Source organism: Mchenga conophoros, linkage group LG6, assembly GCF_057382185.1.
Source record: "Mchenga conophoros isolate Kocher_MC1m ecotype Shallow Benthic linkage group LG6, M_conophoros_male_GT1.1, whole genome shotgun sequence".
Classification (NCBI taxonomy): domain Eukaryota; kingdom Metazoa; phylum Chordata; class Actinopteri; order Cichliformes; family Cichlidae; genus Mchenga; species Mchenga conophoros.
In genome coordinates this window covers 39251852-39279685 of record NC_140531.1, presented here as the reverse complement: position 1 = coordinate 39279685, position 27834 = coordinate 39251852, and the positions used below count along the sequence as shown (strand labels likewise).

Sequence of the window (27834 nt, the reverse complement as noted above, 5' to 3'; positions counted from 1 at the left end):
AGATGTAGACCGCCAAGTCTACAAAGTGCTTGTGTTTCGGTGATGAGTTCTTGTGCCTCTTTAACTGATGGGACACTAGTTAGACCATCGTCTACATAAAAGTTCTGTTCAACAAACTCTGAGGCCTTAGGATAGTCTGCTCTGTACTGTTGTGCCAAATATTTCAGGCCGAAATTAGCACATCCAGGGGATGAACTGGCACCGAATAGATGTACAGCCATTCTGTACTCTCTGGGTTCTTTGTCTAATTGTCCATCCTGCCACCACAGAAATCTCAGATAGTTGCGCATGTCTGGACAAACAGAGAACTGGTGGAACATTCTCTCGATATCACAGATTATGGCTACATTTTCCTTTCTGAAACGACAGAGTACCCCCACCAATGAGTTGATCATATCTGGACCTGTGAGAAGAGTGTCGTTTAATGAGACACCGAGAAATTTTGCTGAACAGTCAAAGACGACTCTTAGCTTGGCTGGTTTTTTCGGGTGATATACCCCATGGTGTGGGATGTACCATGCAGTCTTGCCTTCAGACAAAGGGGGGGCTAATTCTGCATCACCACTGCTGATAATGTCTCTCATAAAGGAACAGTAATGTTCATGATACTGTTTATCAGCCTTTAGCCTTTTCTTCAGGTGTTGCAGTCGGACTGTGGCTAGCTTCTTATTGTTGGGAAGCGCTGGTGGATCATTGCCCTTGAAGGGAAGCGGCATCTCATAGTGCCCATCTGGTCTTTGTTTTATTGTATCACTGAGGATTTGTATGAAGCGAACATCATCCTGTGATACATACTTATCCTCATAGTTTCTCTCATTAAAGTCAGTCTCTAGGACTTTGAGTACATCTGTGGCTGATGGTATGGGCATTTCTTTGACTGTGATCCTGTGCACGTAACTCTGGTTACCTTCTCTGTCTAGGTGAGGATTACCAGAACCAATAATACTCCATCCTAGTAGGGTTCTTTGTGCGAAAGGTTCGTTTATTTTGCCTGTGACGATCTCTAGGGGGGCTAGTGCTGATGGGCAGTCATAACCAATCAATAGACCTACTTCACAGTTCTGTAATGGCTGTAACTTGTTAGCTAAGCCTTCAAGGTGTGGCCACTGAAGTGCCGTTTCCTTGGTAGGGATATGAGACTTGTCAACTGGGATAAAGTCACGAGAGTAGGCTTGTTCTATTTGGACACGAGTCTCAGAATCAAACCCACGCACCTGTAAGTTGTTGGCAAGTTTACTTGCAACGACTGTGTCGACGGAAGTCATGGTACTAAGCTTTAACTGCACTGGTTGGGCGTCTACATTTAGTTCTAAGGCCAAATCCTCTAAAATAAAGGATGAGTCACTCTGGGTATCAAGCAGGGCATATGTAAGTATTTCTTTCTCAGGCTCAGATGCAACTGACACAAATACTGGTACTATGCTGGATGTGGAAGATGGTTTCCTTGTTAGTACATGAGTCATAACATTATGCACTTCCTTGTTTGCACCTTCATCTGGGGATTTAGAATCCTCAGTTTTCCTTTCTTTAGGTTCATTCACTCTTTCTGTGTGTAGACAGGTGGGGTGACGCCGACCACACTTACTACAGGAGTGACGTCCTCTGCATTCTTTGGTTACATGACCCCTTCTCAAACACCCGAAGCAGAGACGATTTTCTTGAATGAAAACTTTCTTGTCATCACTAGTTTTCGCTGCAAAAGCAGGACACTTAGCTATGCCGTGCGATTCTTCTTTGCAAAACAAACATGGGGGTTTAGGTCTAGAAGTAGATACTGGGATTGGTGGAGACTTTGGTTGGATGGTAGTACTGAGTGCCTTCGCTCTTTTAACGTGCCGCTCTTCTGATGCCCTTTCGTTTATTAGGAATGGTGAGGCAACAGGATTGCAAACTACTTTAGCTTCATTTTGTATGAACTTTGTAAAGCGAGCGAAGTTGGGGTAGTCTTGGCTTTTGTCTAGCTCCTCCACCACAATGCGGCTCCATCTCTGCACTATCCACTCAGGCAGTTTTCTTAGAAGCTTGTGATTTTCCTCACAATCATTAAGGATCTCTAGGCCTTTGACTTGAGGGATAGCCTCTGCACAGCTTTGGAGAAAATCTGCAAACTCCCTCAGTGCTTTAGGATCATTGGCAGCTATTTTAGGCCATTTTGTGAGTTTAGCCCTAAAGGCTCTTTGAATAACAAATGGGCTGCCATACCTTTCCTCTAAAACGCTCCAAATGCCTGCGTATGCCTGCTCACTGTTGCGGAAGAAATATCCCTCTACTGCCTTTCGTGCTTCACCTGCAAGATAGCTCTTTAGATACAACATTTTCTCACACACTGGTAAAGGTTTGTCACCAATTAGTGCCATAAAGGATACCTTCCAATCCATAAACTTTAGGGGGTCGCCACTAAAGATGGTGGGCTCGGGTACAGGAAGCCTGTTTAGGGTAAGAGAGCTGGCAAGGGCTTGAACTAAGCTAAGTTCTTCACGTTCTGGAGTAGTATTGTGAGGTCTAAATGTTGGTGCTCGTGGATTTAAAGAGAGCCGTGGTACGCTGTTGGGGAGATTTGCGGAATTTTCTAAGTTGTAGCAGGACACTTGATCATGGCTTTCAATGTCATTTTGAGCGCTAAGGGCTCTTACTCGTGCAGCTGCTACTTTCACTTCACTGTCTGCCTTTAACTGTTGAAGTTTAGTCTTTTCCTCCTCCAACTTTGCCTTTGATTCCACTTCCTTTATTTTCCACTCATTTTCCATTTGGCTGATCTTGGTTTCCTGTGCCAATATTTCTTGTGTGGCCTTTGCTTGTTCCACTTTGGCTGCAAGTTCAGCTTCTGCTTCCACCTCACGACTGCCAGTAGAATCTGCCTTTGAGCGTGCAACTGAACCCTCTGGGAACGACGTTTCAGTTTTTGTATCACCAAACACAGAACCATAGTCCCTTTTGTTTAACATCACTCGTACTCTTTCCTTTTCAAGGCGATCGTTAAAGAGCTGATCGATATTTTCCTGTCGTTTAGCAACAACTTCACAAATGTCAGTTGTAAGCACTGCACAAGCATCCATTCGCTTAACAATGTCTGGCGTCATGGATTGGCTGCGGCGAATGGGTTCATAATGCTGTTGTACTACAACGTGCTTGTCTCTTATGTCATGACTGGCATTGTTTAGCTCTTCAGGTGAGCAGAAAGTTTTCAGCTTTGTTCTGATTTCTTTAGCTGCCTTCTTCCAAGTGTCATAAGCTTTGTTAAATGCCTTCTCATTTTTCTTTGCCTCATATTCCTGCATTTCTTTACCCTTTTCGGTTAAGTGCCTTTCACGATTGCTGGATCTTACTCCTTGTTGCTCTGAGTCGTCGGCTTCTTCAGCAGGGTTCAACATTTTGTTACTGCAATGTGTATGTTGCTCTATGCGATAACATCTGGACTTAAACTTACGTGAGTGTTACTTTTGGAAACAATGCTCACATCAGACGTTTACATCACATAAATAAACAGATTAGCACCCACATATTAGACAAAATGTAACTGTAAATACCGCTGATATACGTTACTTTCAAGAAGAATAAAACCATACAATTTAAAGATTGTAATTACTCAGTGCAATGCAGTATACCTTTAAGGCTGTAACCACAAAAATATTTAAGGCAAGTAACTCTGAATTAGTGTGCAGACATTTTAACTTTGTTATCAGCAAAGTCCTTAATGGGCATAATACCTGCACCTTCGTAAAGTAACCATCAGAGTTCAAAGGGGAGGTAGGCGACGAAGCAAAGATGATCTTGACTGGTGTAGAAATATCTCACAGCTGACACACGGACCCACCTCGTGGCACGGACTGCACTCATCTGGCATGGGAGCTAGCAAGTAGCCTTCACTCAGCGATCGAGTTTTCACTGTAGCAGTCCCTCGGACCAAGGAAGAAATAGAGAGAGCCTCGACGGGTGCAGTAATTTTTACTTTGAGATTCATTCAGAATCTAACAGTGCTGAGGTGCACCAATGCACCGTGAAAACTAAACAGAAACACAAAATACATTTTCTTAGACGCTTATTACAAATATGAACTCAAATAATGCAGAAAATACAACAAAATATCAGTTAAGCAAACAAATACAACTTAAAACATGTACCTCGCTCCGCATTCCAAGGGCTGCAAATTGTTAATTTTGCTAGAGTCCGGTATCACGCTGCTTCACGCTTCATTGAGAGCTGCCTACTGGGACATGTGCGCCACAAAAACCGGTCTGAGCTGGAAGTGCAGCTTGCCGCTAACTAAACAACAGAGCCCTCTACTGGACACTACGCGTAGCTGTTCAGGCTTAGATCAATAAACAAAACTGGACATTTACAGGCTCATCCGGTTAGAATAAGAATAAGCAGTCATCTAATTATTCTCAGGGTTTTCCTTTTATTCTCCAAATCAATAAGGCAAAGAAGGAAGGAAAGAAAGACACACATGGACTGCTCTCTCTAAAAAGGACATAAAGTACGATTTAAGTAACTCAAAATGATACATGAACTCAGGAGACTCAAAGAGAAACTCACCTCAGCTGCCGCCCCATGTGGGAGTGAAGAAAGAGTGAGGGGTAGGTGAGTGCAGTCCTTATATAACGAGTGACAGGTGAGTGCAATTAAGGCCAAGCACCACACCCAATCAAAGGTGAGGAAAAGAAACAAGGTGCATCTGGTGAAGTGAATGTGCTGAAAGGTGAGCCTTTACAACATCAAGATTGCTTTTTAATGTTTGGAAGAAAATCATTTGCAGTCAGTGCCTGCCAGCACTCAGCTAGGCATAACCAAATGTTGCTTTTCCCATATGTTTTGGGTTATTATCTATTTGCAGTGTAAAGGGTCCACTCCTTTTTGCAACATTTGGCTGAATCTGAGCAGGGAGTATAACTCCGTATACCTCACAATTCATCTTGTGGCTTCTATCAGCAGTCACATTATTAACAGCGAGCCAGCTCCACTGACAGTCGTACAGGCCTGTGCCATAATGTTGCCTCCACCATGTTTGACGGATGATGTCGTCTGTTTCAGATCATGAGCTGTGTCTCCCCTTCTTCATACTTTTCCTAACCTGTTGTTCCAGTTTCCTAGTGTAACTAGTGGTTTTCATCTTGTTCTAAACCGTCTGGATTTACATTTATGAAGGCATCTCGTGATTGCAGACCTCGACAGTGATACAATCAAGAGTGTTCTTGGTTCTTGGTCAAGTTAATTATCCAGGGACTTTTGAGTCTCTGAACATGGAGAACTATGCATAAAAAATTACTGTAATTTCTAAACAGATAATGTAATATTCTGATTAACCCCCTGAATTTAACCTGAAATTCAAAACTTCAGTCACAGCTTGATTTATTTTTCATTTAAAATCCACTATAGTTGTATACAGCGGTAAAGTCAGAGGCGGAGCCAGACATTTGAAACACCCGGGGCTTAGCCCTAAAGGGTAGTATGCATGTGGTATTTTTATTTTTATTTATTTTTATTTATTTATTTTTTGGGGGGGGGGGGGGGGGGGTTAGAAATGACTGAAAGATTAATAGGCTCTGTTTTGAGTTTTGTTCAAAAAAGAATGACTTCATATAGGGAAAAATATATATCACATGTGCAGGACATCTTAAACTAGTTTTTTAATTAAGCAGCAAGGCAGAACAAAGTCGGGGCTGTATCAAGACACAGGGACTAAACCCCAATTCAACCAGACCCAGAACTGATCCAGAATTAAAAACAGGACTACAACAGTTCAAAATCAGGACTACTGAGGACTTAACCAAGACAGAACCAGAATCAGAACTAGATGATAGTAGCACTAAAAATCATCATAGACCTGCACTACACTTATTTTTTAATTCCACCAAAGTACAATATTTAGATTGAGAAAAGTTTATATAATTATTTATCCTTGTTGTGCGAACAAGCCTGCATAACTTAATAAATATAGAATTTGAAAAATAGCAAACCTAAAAAGAAACACTAGGTACGAGATACATGAGGACCTATGATACGGTGATACTTTTGGCAAATGACCATTTGACTAACATGTGTGTCTCACCTGCTCTTGTTCATCTCTGTTCTGTTCCTCTCTCTCCCTCTCTGTTCCTCTCTCTCCCTCTTTGTGCTGACAATCATCAAATATACAGTTGAAACCACATATTTATGTACTGTTCAGATCAAAACACTTTTTAATTGTAACATCAAATCGGACTAAATGTTTATTTTTTTAGATTGATAAATATAAAAAACATATTTGTTAACTTTAAGAGTAAAGAGAGAAACTATCTGTATTTCTTAATTGCAAATGGCACCAAATTGTATTCAAACTGAGCCACACTTATGGAGCTCCACAATTCTTTTCCTGGTGTTTTGGTTGACATCTCTTGATTTTCCCATGTCAAAGAAACAGGCTCTGTGTTTTGCCTTATATGCATCCACAGCTGTGCCACCAGTTTACTCACATGGACTCTACTAACCTATCAGAAGCTTCTTCAGCTCAGAATGGAATCGTCTGGAGTTTCTTACTAATTAACAATAAACTTAGTGTATATGTACTCCTAAATTTGATCAAAGTGATAAAAAATAGACAGCTCTGTCTCTCTTTATTCTGACATTTAACTAATTCAAAAGATATTTCAATATTTATCTAAAACAAAAGTTTACTCTAAATTGATGTTGTACAGTAAAAATGTTTTATGTTTTCTCCCTAAAGTGTATGTAAATATCTGGTTACAAATGTGAATATCCTGCTGTGTACTGAAATCCCTCTTGTTTTGCATAGAAATATACTGAACAACATACAAAGCATAATATATAAAATAACATTTACCTGAGTTTTTTCTTTGAAAGAAGCCTCTAATGTCCATTCTTATATTTCAGTACATAACTGAAACCGATTTAGTCGGGGAGGGTAAGAACTGAAAATATGAAATAAACACACGTAAGCTAAGACTCTAAAAAAATAGCATTTGTTCGGCTTTTCATTTCGCCATTTGTTGATTCACTTGAAGAGCGAGTAACGTAATATTGGTCAAGTGATCAGTTTGATATCAATCTTTCGTGATGCACCGTCATATTTACATTATTTGTACGGTATGAATGATTTTCTTTGGTAACTGGTCAAACTTAAGCTCTCCTTAGTATGGCTGGCTCCGTTTCTCCAACAGCGCACACAGGCAGCAGCTGCCCCGCCCCCTCGCTCAGTCACTTAGTGCCTGAGCTCGGATCATACCAATATCAGGGGGGATTCACGCACAGTCGTAAATTCCCACAGTGTGCACTATGTGCTTCGAATATTGTGTGTACTTTTTGTTTTATACAGTTGTCAGCCAGACATCTAACTATGAAAAAATTACACTCCAAAAGACCCCGGGCTTCTGACAAAACAACCCGGGCTTAAGCCCAGTAAGCCACCCCCACGCTCCGCCCCTGGGTAAAGTCACACAACCTCTGTAACTGTCCAAATACTTGTGGATCAGAGTGTAAGTAAGTGTATTTGGTAAATTATTGCTACAATTCATTTATTCTAGTTTAAAAAAGATGTCTTCTGAATTCACCAGTGATTACTAGTAAAAAAAAAAAAAAAGACAAGAAAAAAACATGTCTTTCTTTTCAGAAGGACAGGTGGCATAAGGAGCAGGTACGTTTTAGGTTAAAGCGGGCACACGACTCTCTTCGAACAGACTTTTTCACCGTTTTCCATTTTAAAAAATGTTTTGAATGTGTAAAAAGGGATGAGAAATAACTCATTTATTTCTCACAGCGAGAATCAGAATGTGTTCATAAAAAAAATTATTTGGCTCTGACGTGCGCTCGGAGGGTGGAACCTGTATCACGAGTCCTGTTACGCAAGCAGGAAGACTGTTTTTTCTATAGCCAGAAGAAACTCTAGTTTTCATCACGTGCAGCAGAGGCCTGTGAGTATAAAGCGGTCTGCAGTGTTTTGTTTTGCAGACAGCAGCTCCGCGTGGATTCTTTGTTATTGGTTATTTATGTGCAACGTCATGAACTTTACTGCAGTAAAATGGCTGTTCTGAGTTTTGGTGCAGGAGGGGTTGGCCTTCGTTGATTATCTGATGTAATGATAAGTTTCGTTTGTGCCTCGCAGCTTCATTCGCATCAGTCCCATCATGGCCGAAGTGGACGAGTCTCAGTTTTCTATCATGAGTCTGGAGGATGAGCTGACCTGCAGCATCTGTCTGAGCACCTTTGACTGTCCGGTGACCATCCCCTGCGGACACAACTTCTGCCAGGACTGCCTGCTCGCCAGCTGGGAGGACTCGTACAGCTGCCCTCAGTGTCGAACCGTGTTCGACACCAAACCCGAGCTGAAGAAAAACACGGTCCTCATCGCCGTCGTGGAGACCTTTAAATTGAGATCGAGCAAGAGCGAAGACAACCCGAATGAAGAGGAGAGCGAAGAGGAGAGAGGCTATGAGAGCGGAGAGGAGAGAGGAGAGGAGAGCGAAGAAGCGAGCGAAGGGGAGAGCGAAGAAGCGAGCGAAGAGGAGAGCGAAGAAGTAAGCGAAGAGGAGAGAGAAGAAGAAAGCGAAGAAGAGAGCGAAGCGGAGAAAGACGATGTCATCCGCTGTGATACCTGCATGGAAGCAGAAGCATCGAAGACCTGCCTCACCTGCATGGCGTCTTACTGTGAGGAGCACCTGCGCCCTCACCGGGAAAACCCCGTCTTCCATCTCCACGAGCTGAGCGAGCCTGTCGGAGACCTGTCGGAGCGCATCTGCTCCGACCACCACAAGCTGATGGAGTTCTTCTGCAGCCAGCATGACCGTCTGATTTGCAGCTTCTGCCTCCAGCATATCCACAAAGGATGCTCCTTCTTAACTCCGGAGGAGCAGAGGAACCTGAAGGAGGTGTGTTTGCATTCACATTGACGATTATACTGTATTAAACACTGACTTATGTACAGAGTTAACTGTTTCTCCTTAATTCATACATGTTTTAACTTATTTAATTTGTAATATTATAAATCAATATGTTGGTGTGTATATCTTTAAACAAAGATGACAGTCAGCTGACTTCCTGGAGAGGAAACATTCCATCTGTATAAAAAAGATGGAAGTGGGTTCATACCTGAAAAGGGACCCTTGTGTACAACTGTTTGTAAATGACAGCCAAGTTCAAGTCTTCCTTGCTTTAACAAGTTTTTCTTAGTGTTGTATGCCAGGCATTGAGCTGTGTCTGCTTTGATCTCAGGCTGTATATTTAACACCACTGCTTTAGGCTGATGGATCAGGTTGTATTACACTTCTTTTTCCACAATATCTGATTCAGTGACTTTGGCCCACACATCTCTAGTCAAGGCAACACTAGAAACAGATAAGAATGACCTCATTATAAATAAAGTTTAACAATTCAAAATATTTCCGCATGTAAGATGTAGTGGAAAAATGAAATAATGGAATAATGCAGATGGTGGACATGCAGTCAAAGCATTACTTGCAAAGTTCTGCAGGCCCTCTGAGCAGTGTCTGTATGGAATTTGTGCACTTAAGCTGTTCTGTGTCTGTTCTTATAGTCTGACCTCAGAGACAAGTTGGGTTTGCTGAATGAGAAAATGGAGAAGACTGAAAATGTTGTGTTTCAAATGAACAACATGCAGAGTATGCTGAAGGTAATTTCCACATGTCATACAGAGACAAAGTAAATGTGCTGGCAGTAACTATGAAAAACTCACTGTTGTCATATCTTATTGTCACTGTTCCAGGATGGAGCAAACAAAAGAAAGACTGCACTCGCAGCTGTCTATCAGCAGATGAGGGACATCTTGGCTCAAGATGAACGCGAGGCCCAAACTGAGGTGGACCGTGAGCTGGAGCTCGGTCAGATGAAACTTCGGGATCTCACAAAGAAGTTCGACGAAAACTATAATAGGATGGGAAAAGCCAGAGAAGATATCAACAGGTTGCTGAGTCAATCCCAAACCTCGGCTTTTCTACAGGTGAGACGAACACCCGTGGAAAACTTAAACTAAAGAATAAGATAGAATGGGCGTGGTTAAGTTAAATAATTAGGAAGTTTAAATAAAAACCTTTCTTTTGCCCCCCACAGGCTTCAGTTGTGTTGCCCAAAGTTGTAAAGTTTGAGCCTCACGTGCCTCGAATCAATCTGGACTCCAAGAAGGTGATAGCGACGCAGAGCTTTGCTGCAGCCCTGAGGGAGACTCTGATGGCGATGCTTAAACAGCCAGTTGAGGCCAGATTACCATTCTTTAAAGCAGGTCTGTGTGCAGGCACGCATTAGCAGAAAATTTAAATTTGGATTAATATTCTAAAAGATTAACGAAGCCAATCATTTTCACGTTCTGATGCAGATCTTAACACTGGTGCATTTGGGGATTCTGGTGAGTTTCTGTCTTGTGGAAAATACTGTTGAGGATTTTCTGTTAAATGCTCATGAATTTATTCTTCTTCAGTGGTGACTATTTCTTGGGAAGTATTTTGGGAAGCACTCTTTAAATGTAACCTTTGTTTTTAACAGGTGAAACAGCAGCTCCTGTCTCCAGACCAGAAAGTGCTGGAGGTAGTGAATCCCAGCCAAATTCTGGTAAGTTTATATCAGCGAGGAGTTATTATAGGATGATATTTGAATACAGTAACATGTGAACTGAAAGAGTATCTGAAAACATCTGCCAATATGACTATCTCCTAGTGTGATACAGGTATTCACTGTAACTATGATTTTAAAGACGATCTCATGTTAATAATACACGTACGATAACGTGGTCTTGTTGTACAGCTATAATTACTGACTACACCTCCCTGCACTTGTTATTTGAGTGTATTTGCAAGAGAAGGCACACTGTGTAAAAAAACGTATATTACATTTTTATTTAAAATACTGCAAATCATATTGTAATATCGTTAATTTCCTTCCTCAAGCACATACGTGAAAACTATTTAAAACATTACAAGCACTTTGTGACACGTGATTCTTTACAGTGTGATAAAGATGTTCAGAGTGCGTTCTCATTTCACTGTTTCATTACTCAGCAGCGCCTCAGCAGAGAAGCAACCCCTCGTTCCAAAGTCCACTGAGCAGTCCACCCATCCAGCCGTACTACCAGCCGGTTCCCATCCCCGTTTTTATTAGACCACAGCAAAGATGGAATCCACCCCATTATCCACAGACCCAACCTCGATTGCAACATTTTGGGCAACCTCGATTTTATGCCCAACAAAACACAAGTAAGATACAACCTAAAATCTCTCTCTTACACACACACGTCTGTAATGACAAAAATCATATATGTCTGTGTAAACAGCTTAGTCTCCAATCACCACAAACGGGACAATGTGTTAATTAATTGGTGCCCTAACAGCTAATTAAAAATTCAATGACACATAATACCTACCCTTTGCAAGCCAGCTTATAAATGATAAAAGACAGAAGCAAGATGAAGCCCCATTTTTTTAATAAACAGTATAAGATTTATCCAGGATATGACTTGTTACACACATTGAAGGAACACCTTTGTTTTATTTCAGCCTGATATGAAATCACATCTACTAAAAGTCAGTGTGCTTAAGGCAAACTCGATCAATCTGATAGTGCATTTAGTGTTTTAACAACTTACCACTGGGCATGTCTCTGTTCTGAAAGACAACCATGATCGCGCAGTCAGTTAAACATGTGAAGAAGGTGGGTGAAGACCTAGACAGGGATTGGTTCTAAAATTACCTTACTTCATCGCCCATACTCACCCAGAAGCTTACGGACATTTGTAGATGTCCTTCATGGTTTGGCAGTAATAGAATGCAGCTAGGCACTTTTACAAGCTATTAGGCACACTTTGAGGCCGAGTCCTCCCATAACCAGTAAACCCATCATAAATTATTTAAACTTTCAAAGTATAAAAGACACATGTCAAAACGAGCCTTGTGCCAAAGTGTTGTCTTCATTCCTGGCAGTCATTATTAAGATTGAGGTCATAAACTGATCGACCGTAACATTAAAGCCAGTATTGTGTAGATCCTCATTGTGGTGCAAAAGCAGCTCTGACACATTTGTGTTTGCTGTGGCGTCTGGAAAGATTCAGCTTGTTCATGCAGATGCTCAGCTGGATTTTGGTCTGTGGAGTTTGGAGTTTAAGTCGATGGGCTGAACTTTATTATGTTCTTCAATCTGCTCCTAAGCAGTTTTAAAGGTGTGGCAAATCTTCCTGGTGGGGGAGACCACTGCTGATGGGGAGTGCTGTTGCCATGATGAGGAGTGCTTACTCTGAAATGTTTAGGTTGGTTGGCGCACGTCAAAATAATATCCAAATGAATGTTTGGACCCAAAGTTTAAGAACACTCAATTGATTAACTGCAATAAAAAGCACACCATTGATAACAGTGATAAGTCCTCATAAAAAAAAGAGGAATTATGGATTTGATCAACTGGTCCCTGAATGAAATTGACACCCTCTTCTCAACGAGAAGCCTGAGCTCAGGTGAGTCTGAGTGTCCTGGAGGGACTTTCCCTGCTGGATACACGATGGACGGGTGGCATAACTGGAGGGTCGTGTGCCTGGCGGGACTGTCGATCGAGGACATTGAAGTTATCTACCTTTTCGGAACCATGATAACAGGGTTTTTGCTGATCGGAGCTGGCTTGGCCCTGGCTTATCGAAGATTAAAGAAAGCGGAATCGGCTGTTCAAACCCCCACAAGGCTGCCCGCTGTGATTGAAATGATGGGATGAGTCATGCGTTCTTAAAATGGGCTCATTGAGCGCAGCACGGATAAGATCTTGGAGAAGCTTGAGGCTGCCGTGAACGCTCAGAATAAGACCTCTGAGCGAAAATTGGATTACATCCTTGAGAAGCTCACAGCGGTTGTGAGTTCTCAGAATCTGCTCTTTGAGCGCAAGAATGACAACATCATGGAGAAGCTCACGGCTCTCCAACGGGAGATTGAGAGACCAGTGTCGGACTGTTAGAACAGCTTTGAAATTCCAATGAGTTGTTTGCACTAAAGTAAAAACCACCATTATTTCATGCGGCTACCACTTCAGCGCCAGCTGTGGTCTCAAGGCTGGATCTGAACAAAAACACCCTGATAACAGACTGTTCTTCCTATCCTACGCAAGGCCACCGGGGTTGGCTGGAAGACTGTTTACTTAGCCTGGCAGGGCGAAGGACACTGTCTCAGCTGAACTCTGGACACACACACACACACACACACATACATACATATGCAGATATCCTTCCCCGGATCCAACGCCTCCTGCCATGCTTACCTCCCTGTCGATGGAGACAGCGGCTCAGCTGGAGGCGCGAGGAATTGCAGCGTCTGCGACCACTGTGTACATTACAGTTCAGTGTGCCGTGCGTGTCTGCAGCAGTCCTCAACAGTGAAGTTAACAGCAGCAGTAACCAAAGTTCTGGAACCTTTCCAATAAAAACAGCTTCTCATTGAGCAGATGTTGTATGTTGGGTTTGTAAATGTGCCTTTAAAAGCAACTTCACAAATCAAACATTTATAGTAATTCTAGCATTCACACTGTTCATTTTAAACCTGACAAAATGTAATTCAGTATGCCTGTGTACAGTTCAGATTAGTGGACGCGTTGCACATCTCCTGTGTTAACGACAACCGACTAACTGTGGAAGACGTTTTGCATATTTTCCTTTAGATCAAGACAGAAAGCCGCACAGTGCTCCTGGAGGAGGTAAACCAGCCGGGAAAGGATCTGATTTCACCAAGAAAGATAAACCAAAAGGCCATCCTCCTTCTGAGAAATCAAGTATGAAGCACTCACATCCTCATGTGTTATAAAAAATGTCAGACTGCCAGTCAAATGATCAATAACAACACTATTCCACTGATTAAATAAACAGTACACATAACAAGAAGCCCTCTGAGTGCAAACCTCACTCTCTGGGCAGTGTTTACTTTTGAGGGATTATTCCATTTTGTACTTAAGAACTATATAGGAGCTAATGGCTAATATGTATTCATTTGTAAATAACTGGCCATGTAAAACGTGGGCTTATATAATTGTGCACCGCAGCATAAATCATCAGCTCATTCTGTTTCTCTTGACAGTATTTTTTTTTCAGTATTTCTTTTTAAATTAAAGCACATTTTGCAGTCAACTTGAAAGGAAGGCAGATGTGAAATGTAGAAGTGAGGTGAGAGGTCAAATGTGACAAACTGTGTGCAAACTATATTGTGATATTTAAAACAAAAATGCTTCCAGAAAAGGTTCCAGCTTGTTGATCTGACCATGGGTTTCTCTACTTTTTGATATTTAATAAATTTAAATCAGATTAGTTTAGCAAGTGTCGCTCATCCTACATTAAAGACAAATTACTAACTACTGTGTTTTCCTTCAGATCCAGACAGGAGGCCGCACAGCGCTGCTGGAGGGCATAAGTCTTCAGGATCTGGGAAAGGATCTGATTTCACCAAGAAAGATAAACCCAAAGGCCATGCTTCTTCTGAGAAATCAAGTATGAATCAAATCCTCACGTGTTATAAAAAATGTCAGCCTGCCAATCAGATGATGAATAACAACACGATTCCACTGATTAAATAAACAGGACACATACAACAAGAAGCTCTCTGGGTACAAACCTCACTCTGTGCGCGGTGTATAGTTTTAAGGGATTATTGTATTTTGTACATAAAAACTGTGTAGGAGTGTTATTTGTTTGTTGATTTGTTTAGCAAGTGGTGCGCATCCTACATTAAAGACAACTGACTAACTACTATGTTTTACTTCAGATCCAGACAGGAGGCCGCACAGCGCTGCTGGAGGGCATAAGTCTTCAGGATCCGGGAAAGGATCTGATTTCACCAAGAAAGATAAACCCAAAGGCCATGCTTCTTCAGGAACACAACACTCACGTCCTCATAGAAATCAGAAGAAGTAGAACCAATATTTGATTTTAATCTGAAGCCTGAATGCATTATGAGATTTGTGTATATATCTTATCTGTAGCTTGCCATCACCAGTGTGTGAGTGGGTGGATGATTGTGTATAGTGTAAAGCGCTTTGGGGTGCTCAGGACCAAGTAAAGCACTATACAAATACAGACCATTTACCATCTATCGGATTCTAATTTAAAATTTATTAACAACATTTAAAGCTCTAGAAAGCCAGTCTCTTTCCTGTATTAGATAAGGTAGTTGGCACACAACTCCACTCATACTTAACTAACTTGATCTTTGAATTCACACATCAATAATGTCACGCAGTCTGCATATTTCCAACTGTGCAACTGTCTCACTCCACATGCCACCATGCCACTGCCATTCTTGTTCATAGCCTTGTTACTTCGCGGATTGACTACTGTAATTCACTTCTTTTTGGTCTTACTCCAACATGTCCAGAACTCTGCTGCCCGTATTATCACCAGGACCCCTTCTATTCACCACATCACCCCCGTCCTACAGCGGCTTCATTGGCTCCCGGTCAAATATCGCATCAGTTTTAAAATACTTTTGTATAAATGTGAGGCTGTTCATCATCTCTCCCCTCCATATCTCTCTGATTTGGTTCAGATCAACTTTCGATCTCGGTGTCTTAGATCCTCTTCTTCTCTTTCTCTCTCTGTCCCCTCCCCTCATCTTGCCACCATCAGGGCTTTCAGCTGCTCTACTCCTTGACTTTGGAATTCCCTTCCTCCTGACATAAGAAATGTCACTTCCTTTTCTCTTTTTAAGTCTAGACTCAAAACTCACCTGTTCAAAATAGCTTATCCCACGTAACCTTTTCCATTCTGCTATTTTAACCCTGTTTTATGATTTTGTAAATTGTCTGCTTTTATGCTTGCTTTCTAATTTTCTGCTGTGTACAGTGTCCTTGAGTCTTCTGAAAGGTACTTTCAAATAAAATGTATTAGTATTATTATTAGTAGTAGTAGAATTACAGACCTGCTGAGACCTTATTGGAGCAGTTAGCCTCCGATTTCTGGTCAGGTTCTTTGAACTGTTCCACACCGCTCTTTTAACTCTGTCTTTAAAAGTGCTGTGCAATCATCATCATCATCATTATTATTATTTTTATTACAGCTTTGTTTAGTCTTGGATGATGTGTGATTAACACTTACATTAATACTTGATTTTGGCCTTGGTGGAGACCATCAGTTTTGTTTTTCTTAAAGAGTTTGGGATCCTCTCCTTTTACATCAGAACCTTAAAAATGACACCCAATGTTTCCTTTTTAAATAATGATTTGATGATTAAAAGGATCCAAGATGAATATTACGTGAATAAAGGTCAGCACAAAACACAGTGTAAGTGTTGTAGCTGCTGTTTCAAACTGTCTCTTTATCAGTGTTTGCAAAACTGGTCAATGATTAACGAATTCAAACATCATGTGTCATGTTTGTTAGTGTGTATGTAGCTGCTGTTGTAATCTTTGACCAGAGATCATGGCTGCTGCTTTTCAGATGTCTATATAAAAGTGAATAAAGAGACAAACACGATTGGTTTATATATGAAAATATTTATGGGAATGTCATCAAATTCAAAAGATCGCTTCATTACATTCATTTCAATCAAAATGAGTTTCTCTCACCTGTAGTAGTAGTAGTAACCCATCAAACCCTCGCTACGATTCTTTTTGTAAACAGCTTTGTTTGACATGATTGTTTGATAAAAGCTTTCCCCCCCCTCAGATGGCGTTTCTGTGTTTAAAGTTTTTCTGTTGTTTTTCTAATGGAGTCATCTTGTAATAAAAATTTGTGATTTTTGTGTTTTCTGCAGATGTCTCTCACTCTTTATAATTATTATAATTTTACCCATGTCAAAAAGAAATAGCTATATTCAAATATGCAATAACTAAGTAATATCAACAGCAACAGTGAAATGTAACAATTGAATTTCAAATGCAAGAGCTGAGCTCTAGTAATCTAATCCCAGTGATGGACAGCTGCACAGCTTCACTCAATTTGCCTTAGACTCTAAATAAATACTGTTCTGTGTCTTCATAAATAATAAACTATAAGCTATGACTTGGCAGAATTCAAAACAACAATTAATGTCACAGTCATATCTCCCAAACAAGTTCATTAGCCGCGCTAGCATCACAGGGAGTGCAGTTCCTTGAATGACCACTTGAGGCTCTATTCAAACGAGAGTGCCGTGTTCGAGTGTCCAGCTTTGCCGCAGAAGAAAACACGTTCACAGCTTGATAGAAAAAATGTGGAGGGTTTCATAACAGCTGTGCAGCGGGTGAATTTTATTAAGGCTTATAGTTTGCTTTGTTAGCGCTGTAACAGGTGGATGTCAACACAGACGGCTGTAAACAATCGCTGTCTTCTAGACTTTACCTCAGATAATCGGATTAATGCGATGGAAAATTCAGTTACACTGAGCATGTAATCTTTTCACTGCAGTTATCTTACATATAACTTAGCTTGCTGCTACAGTCCATCCAAGAAGGTTGTGCTTCACTTTTTATAACTTAATTATATTTTTTTTAATTTGTAAATAAATAACAATGATAATAATTTTTAAAAAGCATGTCATAATAAGGGCTGTTTTTTGCATGTTGCACTCATATTTAATTAATAATTTAATTCAATTTTATTTATGTAGAACCAAATCTAGATAGCAGTCGCTTCAAAACAAAGCACTATAGATTCAACAGTAAAGATCCTAAAGTGTACAGAGAAAACTGAGTCGACCCCCTATGAACTTGGTAATCAAGCTAAAAATGTGGCACTTCACCCTCTCATACAAATATGGCGACTTCTGGCTCAAAATAACCAAAAAGTCCAAATGCTAAAATTTAGGTGACATGACAGTACCAATGTCCATATTTTATATGTTTGGTAAGATTGAGCTAAAGTTACAGAAACGCTGGTGGAATCAGCAGTCTAATTCACATTTATTAAATTTTAATTGAAAATATGTGTATCTGATGCAGCCATGACACCCACTGCAGCTGTATTCAGCTCCAAGCAAGGATGTTGGCATGTTGTTCCTGCTATGTTAATTATGCTAATTCTCTATAAACAAAAGTATATATCGAATTAGCATCATGCTAACATTTCTCAGGTTGTGTTTAGAGTTTGAAAACTGTAGCTGAGCCTGAGACAGACACTTAGTTTTACTGTTTTGAGTATCACATCATGATCTGAAGTGCTCTAAATCAACCAAACATTAGGATTCATTGGAGATGACTTTCTCTACAAAACTGTAGTGACTCCTACAAAAAGCAGGGTGTTTTCTCTATAAATATACTAGAAGCATGATGCTAGCGTGGCTAAGGACCTAGTGGCTTTAAAACCCTGTCACATTTAAGCAGAATTCAGTGCAACACAGACAGCTCTGGTAAACATGGATGACAAGGTAAAAGTTCAAGCAGGTGTCCTTGAGCGACAACATTCGCCAAACAAATAGAGGGCGATGAAACCATGCAGTTTGGTTAACTGCCAGGGAGGTGCATATTTTGAAAGCAGTAGGCATCGCGCGGCAAAACTCGTATCCCTGTTCAGCCTTCGGAGCAGCTCCGGGTTCAAAACGAAGCACAAACTAACAGCTACAGACATTCCTGATATGACTCAGAGCAGCAGACCACCTCAAACAGCAAAACACAGAAACACAAAAGTCCTCCTGCAGAAATTCTGCTGAGTACAGAATAAACAGGAATTAGTATTTCACCTGAACATTACATGGATACGTACATGCGTGTAATGATCCTAATATATATGAAGACCACTCTATTATCCTGTCTACAGAAATACTGTCTTAAGTGGGCCACCTTGTGGTGACTTTTGGGTTAATGGGAGCATAATCTCAACAGCAGCTATTACGACGATCGGCAGTAACATCAAAGGTCAACATCCTGGGCAGTTTAAGGTACTTATCAGTGTAAATGCCAAAAAGTGCAACACAAAATATGTAAACAGGAGCAAAACAGAGGAAATACAACGGTTCAAAATGAAGGCAAAATGGACCCACTAAACTACGTCTACTTGGCAGTACTTCCCAAACAGGCCTCAGCAACTCTGGCTATTTCCTGTAGCTCATACAGGAATGTCAACCATAGTTTATACACTTTAACGTATTATAATTTAACAGTTTGGCAAATGGCAGTGCACTTTAACGTAAACACTGATGTCTGCTGATTGATAACACACTGCGGTTTTATCAGAGTCCATGCCCCATCGAGTCCACACATTTCAAAGCCTGTGTGACTAAAAACCTGCCAGCAGTGTGATGATGAGGATCCTCAAAGACGATAACACATTTGACACATGAGCCACTGGGGCCTGCCAGCAAACGCAGGTCTTTCACTTTTTGTGCTTTTTGTGGAATACAAAATTTGTGGGAAATAAAGCATCAACCAGACAGCGCAACCTGCTGTTCTCTCAACAAACACAACGTCATCACCTGCTGTTGATTTAAACATGGCTTTTAGGGGTCGGTTAAACCTGGGCAACCTGTTAGAATGGCTCACCGATACCTGCAGGGCAGCACGGAGAATTCAATTGTAAATACAGAGTAATAAATACAGTATCGTCGTCTATAGATTATCTATGGCACGGAGGATCAGTGCAATTAAAGAGCAATCTGTCCAAGGAGAGACTGCCTGAGCTCTGAGTTAAAAGGGGAGTGTGTAGATAAAAGACCGAAGAAACAATTCACGCCAGCTCAGTAACAAACTAATCTTTCTCCGTCTGTGAGCTCTCTGAAAAGATTCTAAATTAAAACGTCTGTTCTAATCATCACGATGTGACTACAAAGACCTCGGAGGAGGAAGACTAATGCAAAGGAGGGAATAATGCAAACTAGGCAGAAATAAGTAACGAGGATAACAAGAGCTTCACGTCACACGATGTTTGCGGCGGGTCACGCTCGAGCAGACGCCGGCCCCGCCGCCCTGGGTGAGTCGTGAGGAGTTGGGCTCTCCGTCTCAGAGGCGCTGGTTTCATCGTCATCATCGTCCGTCTGCTCTGCGCTGTGGTACAGCATAAAAGCCTGGGTCTTATGGGTGATGGTGATGGTGCAGGGACCCTGCGCCCACGGCTCTCCATCCACCTGCATGGGCATCGTGGAGCTCTTCAGAACCAGCTGGAGATGGAAGAGCAGCGCACAATGAAAAAATGTTAGCTAAATCATACATAGGCCTATAGGTTAGCTTAGGCCAATCATTCACAGTCTAAATAGCGATCAAGTATACATACTGGTGCAACAGTGGGTGCTCATGCTAAACACGACCAAATTTTTTAAATCTATGTATATAAAAGGGATCACTGTTTCAGGTTTTTTTTCTACTATTGGCTCTGTAGATGACCATATATAGCACACAGGCACACAGCTCCAGATGTGAACACAGATGTACAAACCTTCTGTTTAGGAGAGACAGCCAATCAGAAGAAAGTTGACTTATAGGGAGACATGTATAAGATAAATAAGACTTATTTTGAACTGTGATTAATGCAAAGCTACTCCAGTAGAATCCAATAATACAAATGTGTAGCTCAGAAAAGGTTTACTTTATTACCTTTAATAATAACAACTCAACGTGAGACTAAAATCAGTAACTTTCATCTTTGTTCTTTTTTATTTGTTGTGTTTTTTTTCCTTTAACAACTTTATTTCAGATCAGATTGGCAACAGTCCAGTTTAAAGCTTTCCTCGCCATTAACAGCCTGTTTTTTAAATCAGTATTTATTTTTTATATGAAAGATTTTATATGTATTCTCTTATTTTTATTTTTTTTTGGAAGGTATGTGTAAGTGCCACCCTAAAGTACCTTCAGAGTCCACCAGGGGGCTTCAGAGCAAGCTTAGGCAAACACTGGATTTGGCCATTAATAGCAGTATTTTAAGCTTTATTTCTAATTCTTCTGATTGAAGCCTGTGAGAGCAAACAAAACAAAAAATGTTACTGATATAGATTATTTTTCTTCTCATCTATAACTCTGTTCCTCCATTACCTACACCCTCAGTTAGCAGCGATGCTTTTAAAATGTATTTAGTTAAATATGTGAGATATTCAAATACCAGTAAAATGAGTTTGTTGTTGTGGGTGCACTCTGGAAGCAAAGTCAAATCCACACGCAGGTGCGCCTTTGCAGTTTTTACAAAATGATGTTTGAAAGTAGCTGCTGTAATCTTAAGGCTTTACACAGCAGGCGTGTAAAATCTGTGCAGTGCTGGAGCCATTTATTCTTTTTTTCCTTTTTTTTTTGTTCTTGGTTTACTTTTTATCTTGGGTTATTTACAAGGTTTATTTTTAGGTTAATAATTGCTTAATTTTTTGTTTTGTATCTTTGTAAGTCAGACAGGAAGAACTGTAAGGACATTTTCTGTAAGTAAAAGGACTAGTATAGGACCAGCATGCACTGGGGTGGGCCTGTGGTTTTTTCCAGAGCTGGAGAAGCAGCAGGAAACAACATAAAATGGATCTTTGTTTGTTGCTTGCCAAACTGGATAAATAAACCGTAAAAGTTTTGGACATTGGACTTTTTTTTGCCTGCGTACAAAATATCACCACAGTTACAATATTTATGTAGTTAAATATGTGAGGTATTCAAATACCAGTAAAATGAGTTTGTTGTTGTGGGTACGCTCTGGCAGCAAAGGCAAATCCACACGCAGGTGTGTGCATTTATAGTTTTTACAAAATGATGTTTGAAAGTAGCTGCTGTAATCTTAAGGCTTTACACACCAGGTGTGTAAAATCTGTGCGAATATTTCCTGTGTTACAAAAAATGCACAAGATTAATTATTCTCAACTTACTCCCTGATATCATGAAATATGTTCAAAAGCATGCATCAGGGTATCTATTCTGCAATAACGCATCGCTTTTTCACTACATGCTTGGTGTGTGAAGGCCTTAATTAACAGTGAATTTTTTAATGAACGCTCTTTATGTCACAATGTAAAAGGAGAATGAATGAAGGTGAAATCAATCGAGGGTAAATGGACACATGCAGGAGCTCAGTAACAAAAGCCTAATCAGATTAGTCACAATTAGATTGGATTGAGGCGAATGGCAGTGAAAAGTAATTACTGTCGTTCTGCGTGGCCAGTAAATGAGGTAAACAGGAAGCCTTACTCTGACAGTGTGAGCCTGTCCCAGCCGTACAGGGTTGGCCAGCTTGACCTGGATCTGCGCACAGTGGAAGGAGCCAAATACACCCACCACCTCCAACAGGCCATCATCCAGCCTGCAGAGACAGGAAATAGCATGTTTACTTTCCATAGTACCGGTAACCTGAAGCAGTCGGTGCCAGATGGACCGTTTATATTTTCCTGACCAATATGCTCTTAAATGACCTACCGGGTAGGGGGGCACGGTTCATCTCCCATACCCTCCCACAGCCTGCAGCCTCCGCCCCAGTAGCCGATGTTACAGACTATGATGCCCTCCAAACTGGGAAGCTTCACCCTTTCCCCATCCAGTTCCAGCTGTGGCAGGAACACATGCAAACACACATAAATGTTTCACAAATCTTTATGTGTTATAAAAACATTTTTTAATAAGGATCTCTCTTACAATGTCTTATATTAAACAGCTGTAGCTACGATACACACTGATCAAGACATTTGTCAGTAAAACCACCTCAAAATGGGCAAATATGTCTGAAAACGTTGATCAAAACATAGAAAACATCAACCAGGTAAGAAAAATGAGACAGTGCAGACTATAAAATATCTAATTTGTTTTTACACATTAAATAAACAAATTAATTAGATTAGCATTATTACTGGCAGCACTGGAAACAAGGCTCTTACTAAAGTTAAAATAAACATCTTTACACCTGCAAAGCTGAGTAATTAACACTTCTTGATTCCGAAATGTTGAAACCTATAATTTTTTTAACCTTTGCACTTTCATTAAAGTGTAATCAAGACAAGTGTGAATTTTTATTAAAGCTTGGCTACATAACAGCACCAAAAACATCTAAACACCCATTCAGCAAACTGTACGGGATCTGATAAAGAACTGGATTACTGCACAGCGTCTTTGGGCTCTGTGACAGGAGACTCTGACTAATCGCAAGTGAGCAGAGGACTGAAGGATTCAAATCCTGTGTGAAGATAATTATTTCTAAAGTAAATTCACATGTTTGTATTTTGGAACTTTCTTTTCATGTCTCATCAGAAGCTTTTGGACCGACTTGGCAACACTGGGACCAGTCGGCTTATATACAGACGCTGTTTTAATTTTAATTTGGATATCTGCCGATACCGATATGAATCCGATATCGTGTTTTTTAATCAATAAAACAGTTTTTTTTATATATATTGCTGCATTTTGTATAAGATCATACTCAAGTTTAAATAAACAACAACACTAAAACTATTCTGTTATACCTGTATGTAAAAAAAACACAACTGCACCCAAAATATTTCATAGTTCAGCAAAACTGATCAATCTAATAAATTTAAACCTGCTCTATCCTCCCTATTCTGGTATTTTAAAGAGTCCTTAGCAGAAATATTAAGCAACCTAACTAACAGGGTTGCAAACTCCCAGCAAAAAAAACAAAAAAACAAATACACACAGCCGCTCTATCACGTGAGCACACTGCTCCGACATGCTACGGTTATGAGCCGAGTTACGCCATGTCGCAAGTTTTGTGAGGTGCTTTTTTGATATTTAATGGATCGGATTACATTTTTTTATTTCTCTCCGATATCCGATCCAGTAATTTACGTCAGTATCGGACCGATACGTAATATCGGATCGGTCCATCTCTAGATGAGACACTGGTTTCTCTGCCCCCTGCTGAAGTCACAGGACAACCAATTCACATTTATAGAGAAAGCTTGATATGGCAGTGACTTACAGTGACTCGGATTCTCTTTATGAGCTTAAAACAAAATTTGCATAATGCTTCATCACGTGCACAAGTCCACCGTACCTCGATCCTCTTATCCAGATCTTTACATTCCTGCACTAAACAATCTCTGGTGCCATACAGGAAGTACACAGCCTGTGGGAAGAGGAAAGTACTCATTACTACAAAATGAAGCTGCATCTTTATGTCTCTACAAAAAAACAACAAAAATAACAAAAACAGTTACAGGATTAAGAGGTTTTTGCATTCATATTTAAACCCTGAGCCTGCTTTGTTTATTCAAATTACGGACCTTGTTGATGATGCGGCTGGAGAAGAAGGAGGGCGTTTTCTCACGGTGTGCATGGAAACTGAGCGCCATCAGAGCGTCGGGCCCCACAGAGAAGTAGTTGTTCATGGACAGAACCTGAGGAGGAAATCCAGCGTCTGCTTTATAGTACAGCTGAGTGCTTCCGCGGGTCAGGCATTGACATGTCACGAAAGACATCGGTGTTCATCAATCAGCACAGAGAGAAAAAACTCACCTTTGGTTTACGAAAGTAGACGCCTTTTGATGCTACCTGGACTTTCCATCTGAAAATAATCATGAAGGTGTTTAGCGGAATGAAAACAAACACAAACGGGTCAAAACGTTGGATTTCAGGAATCAAAGTTTTATTTCTATTTGGACTATTTACATTTCCTCACGTCTCAGTACTCATGCTGACTGTAATAACATTACACAGCTCTAAATTTTTAAGCGTAAATGATAAAACATAAATGTCCTTTTCATTTGTAATTCACATGCTTTTGAAAGTGCAGCTTGTGACATCAGATCACAAGTGGAAAACATTAAATCCAATGTAAACAACCATGAGGACACAATGTGACCCAGCCACTCAAACCACTTCTCGAGGTCAAGTGAGACGCATTTGACCACATCTGATTTGCAGTGTAAATGACTACAAGCCCACACCACTGACTGAACATGAGCTACAGCCACCTGATGACGACCCTACAGAAGGCCCCAAGCTGAAACATGTTACCCAGTAAAGTTTTTTCATATTCAGCAACGGTTGCTGGAGTTCTGACCTTTTCGTACTTTACCCTCTCACCCAAGTACCTCTGGAAGGAGGCTAAATTGTGCCAGAAACCGAGGTTTAAGTTTTCTACGAGAATAACAAACGCTGTACCCCTTGATTTATGACCTTAGTAAATACTTTCCTGATGAGTTCATGGTTATGGTTAAAGGTATGGATCCTATTCAACTCAAAAAGGACAATAAAGTAGGGTACATCTTAGGGGTTAGCTAGTGGATGATCATGATGTTGATGATCGACAATGGTCAAAGTGACTCACCAATTAATTTCCTAATATAGAAAGAAAATGTAAACACTAGCCGTCAACTAGAAGACACATCTGACCGCTTTTGTATAGATATAGTCGCCAAAGACACAGGACACAGGGTGTTTTAATTCCCCAAATACCTAAGAGACTACAGTTTTAAAAAGACTGGTGAACCTGATCAGTCTGTTCAGGCATTTCTGACTGATCCTGAGGAGTACCTGTCATCAGTATCAACACCGCTCACCTGTCCATTTTCACCACTTCAGCATCGAGGATGTTACGGAGAACCTGCTCCACGGGGATCTCTCCAGCATAGCCAGCTCCCCAGCCTAAAGTGTTAGAGAGGTCATTTCCTGTCCCCAGAGGCAGGATGGTCACCCTGGGGATGAACTGGTCCTGGCCCTGACAAAAGAAAGTAGAAAAGTGTCAAAGCGAAGAAGTAATGTGTAAAAGAAAGATCACTCTTTTTTCTTGAGCGCAGAGACGTCTCACCTTTAGCTTCATAGCATCGATGGCATCGAGCACCCATCCCACTGTGCCATCACCTCCACACACCAGCACCTGGACACTGCCGGGGGGGAGGAGGGTGCACAGCTGGAGGGCTTTGGAAGGAGTCAGCTGAGATAAGTCAAACACCTGGAGGTGAAGCAGAAAACAAGATTAGTTCCAGGATCTGAAAAAGAGCAATGACAAAGTTTGCTCTCACTGAGACAAAAGATGCAGGCGAGCTGCAAGCTGACCTGCACCGGGTTGAGGAGGGTGCGAAACTCCCCCAGCAGCACCTCCCCCATGTTGTTCCCACTACGCGTGTTAGCCAAGACCAACACTGGAGTCCAGCCGCTGCCACAGGAAGAGCCGAGCTACAAGATACAAGCAGAAAACGCATTTTTAAAACATCTCCGGAGCACCCGACGTAGGAGCACTATGACGAGGCCAGTCGTGACTTCAACACCTTGCTGTACTCGTCGGGGTGCCTGCGGCGCAGCTTGTTGACACGGTAGAGGTAGTGAGGGGGGATGATGAGGTTGTGGAACTCGCCCAAGTCGCACACGTCTCCATCCGTCAAGCTCTCCATGCAGTCATCGTGCACTGTGGTCTGGCACCACACACACCTGAAGGAGGAGCAGGGGGAGCGAAACTATAAGAAAGGTGATGAAGCACATAAAAAGAAATACTGCCAATGAAAAGAAGACCCTGAACTGCTCACAAAGCGGGGGATGAGTGTCATGCTGAGGTGGGGTCTTTTAAGATTGAAATTTGCTATGTTGAACAGCAGCAGGAGCCCATTAGAGGTGGTTCCGTTATTACATGTAAACCCTAAAGTCATGTTGAGTCGTGAGAAAACCCAGATTTAAAATTCTAAAGAAGAATATATCGATGTGATTAAAAACCAATCTACAAATATAAAAAAGACTAAATAACCACAGTAAAGAGTGAGGTCTTTTATCATCCAGCTCTAACTCAGGAAACTTGATCATTTTTCTTTTAACTCGTGGGTGTAAAAAGAGGCTTTTGGTTGCAGAAACACGGCTGCACATCTGTTGCATCCCTTCAGCGGTTCTCGTCCAGCTACGCTACCTGATGTCGCAGAGCTTCGGCTGGGTCCCACACTGCTGCTTGCATACAGCACAGTAACTGGCCAGAGGCACATTTCCGCGGACCCAGCGATGCTCCATGGCTCCTTCGGGGCTGGAGGGGGCCATGATCTCCTTGCAGGACAGGCTGCGGTCGGCCCGGCGCAGGCACTGCTCGTCGGCGCACACGCCGCAGCAGTCGCAGAAAGCGCCTTGCAGGATGTGCTGGGAGCACACGCAGCAGTAGGTGGGCTTGTTGAACAGGTCGGTGTAGTGCCAGCCGTGCTTGCTCTTGCGAAAGAAATCCTTCATGTGCGATTTCCTCTTGGAGCGTTGTGCGCTGCACCACAGCGTGATGATGACCGGAACCACGACGGCCACGGAGGTCCAGAACAGTAGAGTCCACTCCTCCCGGGAGCCGCAGTCGTCCTGCGCCTCGTCCCCTTTTCCGCACATCGCTGCGGGACCGTGGCGAGACGCTAACGAGCGGAAATCAGTAGAAGGCAGATAAACGGCACCTAAAGGAGACCGGACACGCTCCACAGCTCCACGCGACGCTCATGATCACAAACACTAGCCGGAAGCTGGTTCTGAATCCAGCTAAAATATATTTTCTTGTATAGGAAGGTGTAAACAAGAGGACAGAGATATGACGTTAAAACCACGAGCCACCTCCTGATAGAGCATCAGCAGAGAGTTTTCACATGACAAGATGATCAACCCACGGAGGAAAAAACGTCATGACTTACATACTGCTGGGTAATTTCAGTAATAATGATTCAGCAAACTAAACGCTTATAATAGATGGCACGAAGCACAATGTAGGCCTACAATATTTGTAAAATGTTTAAAGTTTCATATTATAGAAGTATTTATCATATTTTAAGGAAGCAGGGTGGTTTTCGTGGTTAGCACTGTTGCAAGAAGGTCCTGGGTTTGAATCCAGCATCTCTGTGTGGAGTTCTCCCCGTGTCTGTGTGGGTTCTCTCCGGCTTCCTTCCACAGTCCAAAGACATGCAGGTGTGAAGGTGAGTGTTAGTGGTCGTCGGTGTTTGCCCTGTGAGGCTGATGACCTGTTCACTCAGTAAATGTATTGTGTTTCATTTCACCACTGGCCATCCTCATGCTCTTGGTCAGCTGTGTTTGGCATTATAAGGTTAACAGTACTTT

The 27834-nt window shown here is 41.5% G+C and overlaps 2 protein-coding genes across 6 annotated transcripts; one reads left to right on the top strand and one right to left on the bottom strand.

Annotated features, from left to right (window-relative positions):
* Positions 1-7433: 7433 nt before the first annotated feature.
* LOC146573281 (E3 ubiquitin/ISG15 ligase TRIM25-like) lies at positions 7434-16617 on the top strand. 5 transcript variants are annotated; one of them, XM_085277980.1, is made up of 11 exons: positions 7434-7476; positions 8099-8861; positions 9527-9622; positions 9716-9949; positions 10060-10228; positions 10322-10351; positions 10489-10554; positions 11001-11195; positions 13627-13737; positions 14330-14446; positions 14721-16617. In XM_085277980.1, exons 2-11 carry the CDS (start codon positions 8121-8123, stop codon positions 14867-14869), a joined length of 1908 nt encoding a protein of 635 aa, XP_085134106.1. In that variant the 5' UTR covers positions 7434-7476; positions 8099-8120; the 3' UTR covers positions 14870-16617. The 5 variants fall into 5 exon arrangements, with proteins under 5 accessions (XP_085134106.1, XP_085134107.1, XP_085134108.1 ...); XM_085277981.1 differs by having other exon boundaries at positions 7437-7472; XM_085277982.1 differs by lacking the exon at positions 7434-7476 and adding an exon at positions 7501-7630.
* dgke (diacylglycerol kinase, epsilon) lies at positions 16427-27383 on the bottom strand. Its single transcript, XM_085277984.1, has 11 exons — positions 26669-27383; positions 26043-26202; positions 25831-25950; positions 25583-25726; positions 25335-25492; positions 24289-24337; positions 24057-24170; positions 23828-23899; positions 22240-22367; positions 22015-22126; positions 16427-20021 (listed from the first exon to the last, which is right to left on the bottom strand). The coding sequence occupies exons 1-11, from the start codon at positions 27118-27120 to the stop codon at positions 19800-19802; spliced, it is 1731 nt and encodes a 576-aa protein (XP_085134110.1). The 5' UTR covers positions 27121-27383; the 3' UTR covers positions 16427-19799.
* Positions 27384-27834: the final 451 nt, after the last annotated feature.

Coding starts and splice junctions, on each gene's coding strand:
- LOC146573281 (XM_085277980.1), top strand. CDS start 8,121: ATGGCCGAAGTGGACGAGTCTCAGTTTTCTATCATGAGTCTGGAGGAT. Junction 10,229..10,321: donor ATTACCATTCTTTAAAGCAG/GTCTGTGTGCAG, acceptor GTTCTGATGCAG/ATCTTAACACTGGTGCATTT. Junction 13,738..14,329: donor TCCTCCTTCTGAGAAATCAA/GTATGAAGCACT, acceptor GTTTTCCTTCAG/ATCCAGACAGGAGGCCGCAC.
- dgke (XM_085277984.1), bottom strand. CDS start 27,120: ATGTGCGGAAAAGGGGACGAGGCGCAGGACGACTGCGGCTCCCGGGAG. Junction 25,951..26,042: donor ACCCCGACGAGTACAGCAAG/GTGTTGAAGTCA, acceptor TGTATCTTGTAG/CTCGGCTCTTCCTGTGGCAG. Junction 23,900..24,056: donor CCAGCCGCATCATCAACAAG/GTCCGTAATTTG, acceptor CTCTTCCCACAG/GCTGTGTACTTCCTGTATGG.